This window comes from Meles meles, chromosome 10 (assembly GCF_922984935.1).
Source record: "Meles meles chromosome 10, mMelMel3.1 paternal haplotype, whole genome shotgun sequence".
NCBI classification, from domain to species: domain Eukaryota; kingdom Metazoa; phylum Chordata; class Mammalia; order Carnivora; family Mustelidae; genus Meles; species Meles meles.
Window position 1 is genome coordinate 96787747 of NC_060075.1, and position 12505 is coordinate 96800251.

At 58.4% G+C, this 12505-nt stretch overlaps 1 protein-coding gene across 8 annotated transcripts in view; it reads right to left on the reverse strand.

Moving 5' to 3' along the window:
• The window catches only part of TNS3 (tensin 3), a 200427-nt gene that overhangs the window by 117102 nt on the left and 70820 nt on the right, over positions 1-12505 (reverse strand). For 6 of the 8 annotated variants that reach the window (XM_046020349.1, XM_046020348.1, XM_046020352.1 and 3 more), the window contains one exon: positions 12257-12295. The exons of the other annotated variants lie outside the window; for them this stretch is intronic. In XM_046020349.1, coding sequence (XP_045876305.1) covers positions 12257-12295 — 39 coding nt within the window. The remainder of the gene's footprint in view (positions 1-12256; positions 12296-12505) is intronic. 8 annotated transcript variants of the gene reach the window in all.

Genomic DNA, 12505 nt, shown 5'->3' on the forward strand with positions numbered 1-12505 from the left:
TGCAAAACATCAGAGCAGGACAAGGAGGAGCAAAGAGTGGGGGGATCAGGGGCCACGGGAGGTGCTTCACGAGGAGGACTCCAGCGCAGCTCAGGCCAGCGCCATAACAGGGGTCGTGGGAGTAAGACCGGGCATCCGGGAGCCCGCAGGTTAAACCCGGCAACCCCCATGATGCCTCCCGGAACAACCAACCTCAAGCCCCACCTCTCCCAGCAGGTGGACGTCCCCCAAGCCCCGTAAATGACGGAGCCAAACACCACGGAGGGGCAGACCTGCAACGAAGGCTGGCGACACGTGTGCGGCTGAGTGTGGGGTCACGTGTGGGACAGCAAGGACCGCGCTCCAGGAACGGCGGACGCGGGTCTCCAGGGGCTCGGTCGGTTGAGCACCCGACCCTTGGTTTCCTGAGACTGAGCCCCGCGATGGGTTCTGTACTCGACGTGGAGCCTGCCCGAGGTTCTCCCCTTCCCTCCACCCCTCCGCCCTCTCTGAAAAAGAGAAAGAAAAGGCAGATTCGTGTCGAATGCACCTGGTGGGGGAGTCTCGGTTGGAGCCACAATGAGAGCCCCCTGAGGTTTGCTGTTTGGACCGGAACCCTGTCTTGCCTTCTAGGAACCAAACGAACGAGATCGCGTCTTCGGGTGAATATCCGGTAGTATCACTGCTGATCACATGGTGTTTCCATTTATCATCTGTTTGGGACCCGCCACACTGTTTTCCCAGGTGGCCGTACCTGCCTGTGTTCCCACCAACAGTGCAGGGGGCTCCCCCTTCTCTGCATCCTCGCCGGCACCTGCCGTTGCTTGCCGTTCTGATGGGTGGGAGGTCCCAGCTCCTCGCGGTTGGGATCTGCGTTTCCCTGATGATGACTCCCGTTGCGCGTCTTCCCATGTCTTGTCCCCCACTCCGGATGTCTTCTTAGGGAAAACGTGTACGCCGGTCATTGGCCCCTTTTTTAATGAAATTATTTGGTTTTTTTCGTGTTGAGCTGTTCTTGGAAATTCTGGACATGAACCTCTTATTAGACACAGCAAAATACTCATGTGAAAACCCAGATACAGCCCTCCATTTCTTGCAGCACCATGGACCACAGCCGAGATGCGGAGCGCCCCCCACGGACGAGCGGATAGAGCGGCGCGCGCACACACACAGCGAGACGTCACTCGGCAGCAGAGAATGACGTCCTGCCACTTGTGACACGGACGGACCTAGAGGGTATTTGACACAGACGGACCTAGAGGGTATTTGACACGGACGGACCTAGAGGGTATTACGCTGAGCGAAACGACTCAGACAAAGAAAGACAAACACCGCAGGACCTCATTTACACGAGGAATCTAAAAAACAAAACAAACACAAACAAAAAGCAGAAGCAGACCCGTAAGTAGAGAGAAGACACGGACGGGTGCCCGAAGCGAGGGGGCAGAGGGGACGGGCAAACGGGCGCAAGGCAGGGGGAGGCAGAGGCGTCCAGCGATGGAGCGAACAAGTTCCAGGTTGAAGGCCACAAGACAGGGAACACAGTCAGTGGTGAGGTGACAGTGACCACAGCCACCACGGTGAGCAAGGCATGCATAATGCAGAAACCCGCGACGTCACTCTACACCTGAAACCAATGACACGGCACGTCGACTCTGTTTCCGTAAGAAAGAGAATTTAAATGATTTAAACAAACAAAGTCGTCCCTGGCTGCTCTACTGGCTGGACACCCGCGTCGGTCTAGAACGCTGATGCCTGCCGCCCACTGCCCCTGGTCGGGTGCTTGGATCTGCCTCTCCGATCCCGTCCCCATCCTCCGTCGCCCTGCACGTGGATCGGACATGGACATGTGGACGGGACATGGACTGGGCACCCACCATGTCCGCTCCCAAGCCTGTTCTGGCCAGAGGCACTGGTGGCCGTCACCACAGAGTTTAAAGCAGCGCACAGACCCACAACTGTGAGCCTAAAAAACCAGATATCTGCGTGGCTTGGAAGGCAGGTCCGTGTCTTGGGACGGCGCGGCCACAGCGACCTGCTCCTCCCGACCCCGCAGGATGGCTGCAAGACGGGGCAAACCCAGAGCACGGCTGCGGACAGCTGTCCCGTTAAGATTTCACAACACTCTGAGGCGGCCAAACGGGGAATTTCAGATGGTTTGCTGTGGGCGCACAGTCTGCAAAAGCAGGGCAGGGGAACCCCAGCCCCAGGACCAACGGACATGGCCATCCATTTCAGACGCAAGTAAGCGTAAAAACAAGCATGGCTTAGGATCCCACAAGTCCACATTTAGATTTAACAACCACCTATAAATCCTGAACATTCTTTAATTTTAATTTTTTTAAAGATTTTATTTGTCAGAGAGACGGGGGAGCACAAGCGGGGGGGGGGCAGCAGGAAGACGGAGAAGCAGGCTCCCCACTGAGCAGAGAGCCCGATGCGGGGCTCGATCCCAGGACCCAAGGATCATGACCTGAGCTGAAGGCAGACACTTAAGGATTGGACCACCCAGACAGCCCAAATCTCAACTATTTTAAAAGACAAGCTGACTGAGAAGCGAGTGGACAGCATGTGACACGTGACTGTCGCCATCCTAAGGAGAATGACACAGGGTCATGGCAGCACGTGGTCACACTGAGTCCAGCCCGGGGCAGCCTCCATACCATCCTCCCGTGACCGCGTGTGGCGTCCCACTGGGCGGGGACCCTCCCATCCCCACTTCGCCAAGACAGAGCAGAAGACCAGGCTGGGCACGGTGGGGCACGCAGCTAGTGCGCCCGGCAGGGCTGGGACTCGGTTCCCACAGGCACCACAGTGGACGACCTCCTTCCCCATTCCCTGGCACCCCAAAATGTCATGGGAACGGCCCATCACAGGCTCACGGGGAGGCGGTGAACATGGACTGGGGTCCACGCTCTCTGACGAGCAGGTCAGGGGTAAAGGGAGTTCTTAGGTGCTGACACAGCAAGAGAGCAGCCTGAGGACCCACAGTCAACACCTTATCAGTGCAATCGAGTCTTGCTGTCGTAGGTCCTGGGGTTCTCACCGTCACCGTGCACGCCGGCCAGGCAGCTCCCCGGGCTTAGAGCACTACACTCACCCACGTGCACATGTGCCGTTCCCAAGTGAACCCACCAGCAACAAGCACAGCCGTGCAAAGCCGTGTGTCCCTGCACACGCCTCGGGAAGGACAGTGGTTCACGGGGAGCGGGACTGATGCAGGACCGCCCACGGTCTGCCTCAGCTGTGCACGTGCCCGGCAGGTCCCACGTGTGTCCGTGAGTGACCGTGGATGCATGGGGACGGCGGATTTGGGGTGACACACGTTTTAGCAGGGTCACAGACGTGCACACACAGAACCCCCAAATAAGGAGGCTGGACGGCTACTGAATCGATAGGAACCTGTCAATCATTCATCTCAGGTTCACGCAAGAAACCTCGGGAAAACCTCCCTGTACTAACGTCCCCACTGCCCCCCGCTGGGGCACACGAATCTGCCAATCACAACCACAGTCCAGTCCAGTCGTATTTTTAAGCGTGTGACCCGTCTCTGTATGCGGAGGACACCTTACGCTCCTGGAGGGCGCTAACACTCGGGGCCCCTTCCTCCTCGCTTGACAAAGGTCAAGGCCATGGTAGAGACAGACACCTTCTCTTCCAGCGCTCCAGCCCCCGGGGGGAGGCAGAAATGAAGCAAACGCTTCCGTCCAGAAAACACTGTGTCAACCCTGTGTCATGTGCTGGTGAACTCAGCAGGTTTTCAGCCAAACACTTTACCCTGTGGACTGGTCTCTCCGGATGTCCACTGTCCATTCAGGACGCCACAGGGAAGACACTCAGGCAAGCCTTGGCCATCAGCTCACGGAAAACCCGGGGACCGCTGGCGGGCTGGTCATATGCCCCGAGCTCCGTGCTCCCACTTTACCGGCATCCTGACCCAGCTCCAAGGTCTGGATGTCACCGGCTTCCGGCTGCCCACCGTGCCCCTGCCCCGACTATCACAGCATGAGCCCCACACACCACATGGCTCCCTCTGTAAACACGTCAGCAGGCCTCCTTGGAAGAGAAACCGGGTTCTGAAATGACACCAACAAAATACCAGTACCGTGAACGGGGGGATTCCTTAATACCCCCACATCACGAATCCATGGTCAAATTGCCCTGTCGTGTAAGTTTGAGTTTGTTTTCATCTTTTTTTTTTTTTTGTGTGTGTGTGCAGTCAGATTGTTGGGATTAAGTTCCAGATAGAGTCTGATAGTGTTTATCTGACATCTCTTCCGTTCCAAAGCCACAGAGATCCTTCCTCCTCCCGTATGTATCTGGAGATGACCGACAGGCTCTCCACCCCGCCAAACCCCCCCCCCCATGCCCCCAGGACTCGCTGACCCCTTGGAACAAATCCACGGGGCTCAGGCCCCACGCCTCCTGGAAGCCATGGATGGGTCTGCACTCAGGGTGGTTCTGGTCTGATTTCTGGCCTCCCGGGAGGGCCACACGCGCAGCCGACTTCCCCGAAGGAGGCATGTGACTCGACCAGCTTCCTTCTGCGACCCAGGAGGTTACAGAGGGTCACGGTCATTCGGTTACTTACGGTCTGCAGCTTGGCACATTTTAACTCTTTCCCTTTCTTGACATTCGCTGGCCAGAACTCCTCCTTACACGGAACTTTCCCTCTTCGTCTATTTTTAACCCTGAGGTACAGGTTGTGTAAGAAAAGGAGACCAAAGGCTTGTTTCTCTTTATTTACTGATTTTTCAAGATGAATCGTTCCCTAACCCTAACCCTCAAAGGCAACGAACGAAGTTTTGGATCTGGGTTGAGTTTTTATGTTTTTATTTATTTTTTTGTCGTTGTTAAGTAGGTGCTTCATTTAAAGTCTGGCGCAGAGATCAGAAAGCGACGTCTGAGCCCGAAATCACAAAGCAGACAGACCTTACAATGGGACTCAGGCCTACGTCTGCACGGGTCCTCAACCGTCTACCATCCAACACCCCATTCAATCCTGAGGACATGCACCGTGCTTGCCACACCGTGGGACACACCAGCGGAGGGCCAGCGTGGGGACTGTGCCCGGTCACCACCGCCAGCTGGAGAAGCCTCTCCCCAAACTGGAAGGAGCCCAGGCAGCCCCGCGGGACTTTCCTTATTGTCTCTGTACGGGGGGCCCTCCAGACAGGAACAAGGTTTCTGCCAAGGACAAAACTCCCTTTCTTTTATAGCATTGTTTCCTTTAAAAAAAAAAAAAAAAAAAAAAAAAAAAAACTTTTATTTACCTATCTGAGATAGAGCGAGAGAGAGAGAGAGAGTACAAACAGGGCAGAGGGATAGAGGGAGAGGGGGAAGCAGGCCCCCAATGAGCAAGGAGCCCGATGCAGGACTCAATCCCAGGACCCTGAGATCATGACCTGAGTTGAAGGCAGACGCTTCACCGACTGAGTCCCTCAGGCACCCCTGCGGAATTATTTCCTGATGCTCGAAGGAAAATAAACATGCCTAACAAGGTTGCTCTAAGTGTCCCCAGGAAGAGGAGGAGGACGTGAGCTCAGTGATGAGGCTGGAACGGGCTTGGCTTCTGACGTTCCGGACCCAGATGCCCCACTGCCTGACTGGTTTCTGCCTACACACAGGGTGCACCTCAAACAGATGAGGAGACCTCCCAAAAGTTCAGAGGCACTTGGGGAGACCCGAGGAAAAACTGGCCCGAGGCCCCTGGCTCTCTACAGAGACTCTCCAAGCAAGGCCAGGACACCCCAGATTCCATACCAGCCGGCCCAACGCCCACAGGTGCTGATAAGAAAATAGGAGGTGGGGTCCCCGGGCCACGGAGAACCTGGGGAGGAATTGGATTCCAGAACCCTGGGCTCCCCCCAAACTGGCAGCCAGGGTCCCCCTTCTGCACAGACTTTAACTTCTTCAGGGACCCGGGGAGGAGGGCAGGATGCCGTTGTGTAAATTTTTTTTTAATGATGACTCCTCTTGCAGGTGAAAATGCACCCGGGCCACAGAGGCACCATCACAACAGCGTCCCTCCTAACGCAAACTCTGTCCCCGCTCAGGGTGTTGAAAAAAACTGGCACTCACCCTCGCCTTCCACAGCGAGCTGCGATTCCCCCCAATTCCCACACACCTGCCACTATCAAGCATCTTCCCCACATTCACAACCCGTGACTGCTCTAGAGTCCACGCCATTGGGAAAAAAAAAAAAAATGACCCACGACCAGAACCTTCTTCTCCATGGCAGATTCCAGGCTTGGGACCTGGGGACATTCATTAACTGGAAACATTTCCTAAGGCCCTTGCCTGGGACAGAAGCTATCGTCCATGAGTGCCAGCTGGGGGGCGCCCCTGCCACAGAGTGCCCTGGTCAACCCCGAGCAGCAGCTCCAAGCCCACCACGCAGTCTGGGACCCGGGCGGGGGGGGCACAGCTCTGAGCCTGTGTGTACCACACAGCTGGCCGCAGATGTGCCATGGGACACCTGGGTCTCACGGTGCACAGAACGGCTGCGGGCCAGCCTCTCCTGGTGGGACCAGCTGCAGCCAGCACCGGTGCTAACCATTAGCCAGACCCCGAGCTCCCGCTGGACGTAAGCGGACACCAGGCCACCATGTCCCCTGTCCTGCCTCCCTCTACCTGTGGCCAGGCTCACCGCAACATCTAGCTGGGCCCTGCTTCCAATCCAGGCATGCTGGGTTGAGGCTCAACACGGTTGGGTTTTTGTTTTTTTTTTTTTCCTTAATTCACGGAGGACTGTCCCTCATTCTCAAAGAGTCTGTGAACCAGAGCTCCTGTTTGCCCCCTGGGGCTCCCACATGGGAGCCGCACACCAGGCGACCTTTCCAGGAAACACAGGCAATCTCTCCCTGCCAAGGCTGAAAAGGCCAAGGCCCGGATGTTATTTTAGGTGCAGGAGGGAATGGTGAAATCAAAGTGAGTGGGACCGAGTCTGGCCTGTGATTAGAACAGGGCGGGGTGGGGCCCTGGATTTCCGGAGAAAACGACCTACGCACCAGGTTTTGGAGCCAGCCCCGGGATAGGTCCTGCCAGCAGCTGCCGACAGAGGCCTGGGGCAGAGGTCAGCAGGAGAGGGTCTCCCCCACACACAGCCAGTCAGCAGCATGGGCTTCAAAGGCCTTCCCTGGAAAGCTCCGGGGGCCTTGGGCTCCCAGCCCTGCCCGATCCCCAAGCCCATTCTCCTTCGACTTCCACAAACAGCCTCCCCCATTCCTCTGCACATCTGCAATGGCTGTCCTGCCTGTGAGGTCTGTGGCAGGGACCAGAGGGTCACGGTCAGCCCGGAAGAGCTCCCCTGAGTACACTGATGCCCCCAGGAGGGCCCCCACCCAGGTCTGTGGCTGAACCCATCCCAGAAGTGCCGGGGGGGGGCGGGGGTGCATGCTAAATGACACCAAAGAGGTGGAGGGAGGGACCCCACACTCTGCTCCCCTGGGTAGCCACTCAGACAGATACGAAGGCTGCGGGGCCACGTGTCCTTGGGAAGCATTGCACCAGCCTCTTCAGGCTCTGGGCCGGACTGACCCCTCCAGACGCCACCTCCCATCCCTAAGCCAGTCCCCCGTGCACCTGCATCCTCTGGTCTGCTCACAAGGACACGCGTCCGGCCTGACCTCCCTGCATCCAGATTCCAAACTCAGCCACATCCCAGGTTTCTGGCAGATGAGAAGTGGGTCCTCACGCCCACCCTGCAAGAGCCCCCTCCCCGTCTGTGCTCCCTTCCACCGTGAACCCCTGCCTTGTCTCAGAAGCCTGCTGGGATCTGTGCATGAAAGCGGCCCCTGGGCTGCCCCCATCCACACTTGCTTTGCTCCCTTCAAGAGCAGGTCGCTGGAAGGGGTGAAATGCATGGTTAAAGGAAAGGGAGTCTGAGCAGAGTTTGGGATCCTGGCTTCCAACGCCGTCGCCCAGGGCCCCGCACACATTAATTCAGATCCCAACCTCCACGAAGGACCCCGAAGACCGAGGAGAACACAGCAGCGACCAGCACTGCCCCAGCATGGGGAGCCCAGCCTGAATCCGGATCGGGGCCACGGGAAACCTGGGGAACACAGCTCCACTCGGTACGTTCAGCGTTTCTTGAACACTCCCCACTATGCCTCAAGTACTAACACCAGGACCCTCTACCTCCATGCTTGCTGAGAAGACAGAGCCAGGTACAGGCACTGAGGCACCACCAGGGTCAGGTGGCCTAAGGCTCTGAGGCGCAATGGCTGGCGCTCCAGCAGCCACAGGGAGAGGATGAGGACACAAGGGCTGGCTTCACCATCGCCGGATCCCTGGTGTGCTCACTGAGCTTCGGCTTCCCTCATACCATCCACTCCACATGTCCCTTTAAAACGGGCTCCTCTGATGCCCCCCTGCAGAACCAGACGTGGCTCTTAGATCACTCAAGTGTCAAGGTGAACGTCTGAGAAAGCAGTGTTGTGTGTTTTTATTTCTGGGTCTCACTTGCCTTTTACCAAAACCAGAGGAGATAAACTTGAGCAAGCGGAAGGCTCAGCTACCATCTGGCAGGACTCCTGAGACTTTCCCAGCTTCCTGAAGATCAGAAGATTACAGAATAAGGATGTTTGCGAGTCTCTGCTGCCTGAAGCAAGGGAATGTCCTTGGGACAAGGTGGAGGATGCTCATGTGAGATGCACAGACCCTGCGGGCCAGCCGTGGGTGCAGACACAGCTGTGGGTGCACATGTTCCCAGGGTCTGTGACTTCCAGAAACAGAGGTTATCACTCGGCTAAGACCCTGATGTGCTGGGGCAGATCTGCGTCTGTGTTCTGACGTGCCCCGCAGCGTGGGAGCAGTCCATGGGCAGGAATAATCTGCACCCAGCCAAAGACCTGCACTTAACGAGGACAAGAAATTCGCATGGTGGCAGTCGTGGCCTGGCCGGGAGCCGGCGCCAGAGGCCGAGCTCGCCAGGTACTGCAGTGAACCTTCTGGGCAAAGCTGCCCTCCCGATACTTGACAGGTGGGAAGACTGAACTTTGCCGTCACCATCTAATTCTGAACGTAAAGAAGCTCCATTGAAGGGGGTGCCTTTCCATCCATCTCAAGCTTCCAAGTGTCGGATTCGGCAGGCAGTCTTTCCGAGATAACCAATCCCTTTGGGGAGATCCCCTCATGGCCCCCAGTAAGGAATATGACACGGATACCACTTGCTCAGTGGCACGTATCCTCAACAGTCACGCTGTCCTCGTGTGAACCTCACCACTCCCGCTTCCCCCGTGTGTTTACACAAATCATGCTGAACAAGGTCCCAACACACCCACGTGCCCCCGGCAGGTGCAGTGAACAGGACCCAGTCTGCAAACTCCAGCCTCAGTCTCTGTAACCTGACACCTCATGTCACCTGCAACAGAAACCACCCATTGTCCTTGCCTTCCTTGAACAAAGAGCACAGCCGCAGAGCTCCCCAACTGTGGACTCAAATTTCAAGAGTGACTCTATACCCTGTCTCCTCCAGCGGGAGGAACCACAACAGCCAAGCAAAAACAATCCAGGTGTGAGCACTGGCAGCCAGGTAAGGGCTCGCACCTGTGCCCCCAGCGGGCTCTGGCGCCACCAGGAGCACCCGCACCCATGGCCACCGCCAGGCGGGGACACGGCCTCTTGCAAGGACGGAGGCTGCTCAGAGGAGTGAACTTCTCCCACGCGGGGCTGCCATGCTGGCTGCTAGGGCCATCGCTGGGCCAAGGCTGCTGGGTGCTGTCCGGGAACACTGGCCCATGGGGCGTCCACACCTGCTGGACTGAAGGGTGTCCCAGCGAAAGCCACATGTGCACCCGAGGGGTCTGCAGGTCCACTCCTGCACCGGCGTGACCGCCCTCCTGGACGGACACAGTCCATGCAGGACAAGACGGAGGGCAGCCACGGCGCTCTGCCCGGAGCGTCAGTCATCGCCGTGATGCACGCCCAGCCCTCCGTGAGGCCGGCCAGCCACCTGCCAGCTGGGGCACCCTCCCCGTGTCCCGGGGGCTCCAGAGAAACAGGTCCTCTACGCACCCATCCCGGCTCCTTCACCCGGCTCCTTCACCCTCGCAGAGCAGATGGTATGTCTGGGAACAGACCAAACCGGTTCTCCCCTACCAGACGGCAAGAGAACAATGATCAAACCAAACAGACCGGCAGAGGCCGCAGGCACCAGGAGACCGGGACTGCCCCCCTCGCGTTTGCCCAACCAGGGAAAAGGCTGTCCCACACCCGGTGCCTTTCCTGCGAGCCACAGCCAGTGCCCAGACTTCCCACGCGCTACTCCATCCACCCCACATGGCGCCCGCCGGGGACGACCGTATCCCCACGCACAGCGGAGGGAAGTGGGGCGCAGACACGAGAGGGCCCGTGTGAGGTCACGCGGGTCTCCAGGTATCGTGACCTGGCTGGAGCCCAGCCTAGCGCTGGCCCCGTGCTCATGATCACTACTGAGATCTGCACCTGGGTGTGCACACGAGCACACATGGTTGACACGCACGCCCACGGGCATCTGCAGAGGCACGGCTCGGCTCCCGTCACAAGGGATCTGCCACCTGGGGACACCACAGAGCCTCCCGGTCATGACCCAGCAGGCCCTGCCCCACATGGGCTGTCTCGGCGGGAAGCCAACACACAACAAAGCCATGGTCGTGCTTCTCTACCCTCAACGCCCTACCAACGGACAGAGCCAGAGAAAGCCGAAGGTCCCGACGACGCTGCCCTCCAGAGCGGCGCCTGACTTCCCCCTCAGACACCTACTGGGTGCAGGTGAGACGTCTGCCAGGCAGCAGTGGCTCAGGACGAGCCCCCAGCCGCAGCCTACGCCCTGCACGACTCCCCCCGGTGCACCCATTCTCTGCGGGTCCGTGCTTCCCTCGCGGACAAGGTGCACACCCAGTATCCTGGTTTCCCGTCTATGCCGGCCCCCAGGGAAACTCCGCACACATGCATGTCTCATCAGCTAAGCTAACATTTGCAAAGGGAGCTTTGCCTCCAGGACCCGCTGCCTGCCAGTTTTGGTCTGAGGATGGACCCGGCCTCACTCCCCATGTACTTAAGCCCCTGCAAGAAGCAGAAGGTGGCTAGGCACCAGAGAAGTTCTAGAACAATGGCCATCCAGGAGACGGCCACGCATTCTGAGCACGATGAGCCCCACGGAGCTGTCTGCCCTCCTGTCTCACCAGCGCCCCACACGGTCCCAGAAGCACTGCTGGCCAGTAGACAGTTGCCGCGGCAGAGGTCAGGTCATCACGTCAGCCCCCTGATGTGTCCAGGTCCTGCTCGTCCATCAGTGCCACACCCGTCCGCCCCCGGGACAGACCCAGTAGCTCACAGTGGGGAAGAGCCAAGATGAGGCTCTTCCAGAACCACTTGGAAGGGCTCTTGGCACCGGGACACCTGCAGAGCTGGTGACTCCTCCTTGGGGACAGGCCCCAGAGCTGAAGGGAGCAGACAGCGGCCAGGTTGGAGGGGAAGAAAGTGCAGAAAGGGGCTGCTCACGGCTCAGAGCCGACAGCCTAAGGTGGACAGGAAGGAGGTCACCAGCTCCCACGCCTGAGGACTGGTGAGTCACCACGAGCATCAGACACAGAGCATGGGGTGGGAGGGCCACGGGCACACAGAGGACAAGGGGCCCAGGGATGCATGGACTGGCCAAAGGGCACCTGCCATCCAAACCCGGTGGCCACCTTCCTGTCGATGAGCAAGGCCTGCTTGGGGAAGGTGCTCGTGAGATTCACCTCCACACAGACGCCCCGCGACACGGTCCCCACGGCCACACTCCACACGGCCTGAGCACCATGATACACACAGACACCCCATGACACGGCCGCCACAGGACCACGACACACAGAGACGCCCCACGACATGACCACCACGGGACCACACTCCACACGGCCACCACAACACCATGACACACACAGACGCCCTGTCACATGGTCACCATGGCACCTTGACAGGCACAGATGCCTTGCAGCACAGGCATCTTGTAGCCCTCGTTCTACCCCTGAGAAAACGGACTGAGATATCTTCTGTCCCAGAGAAGGAAACCCAGGCCGAGCACAGGGACGCCCGATGTGAGGGATCTGAAAGGCAGTCATGGCTCTGGTCACTAAGGAAAGCATGCACGGGTGAGTTTCCAAGGCGCGAGGTCCGTGCACAGGCTCTGGGAGTGAGGCGGGTCCCGTGTAAGGTCCAGAGGGAGCCCGACAGCCCCAAGAAGGGCCCCATATCAAGACAGAGACAGTCCCACAGGACAAGCCAGGACCCCCGGGATACAGCAAGGACTCACCTGTCCCAGGTACACCTGTGCACAGCGGTGAGTCACCACCTACAATGAGAAGACACAGGGTAAGCAGACAGGCTCCCGGGAAAATGCCACCCGAGGTCCGCTCAGGTGCGACCCCAGAGCCGTCCCTGTCTGGCCCCACTCACGGCCGCAGAGCTCCAGCATCAACGACAGACAAGGCATGCAGTTATGAGAATCCAGATTCTTCTTCACTTTCATGCAGTCCAGCTCCTTTCACAGAATCCCCCGCAA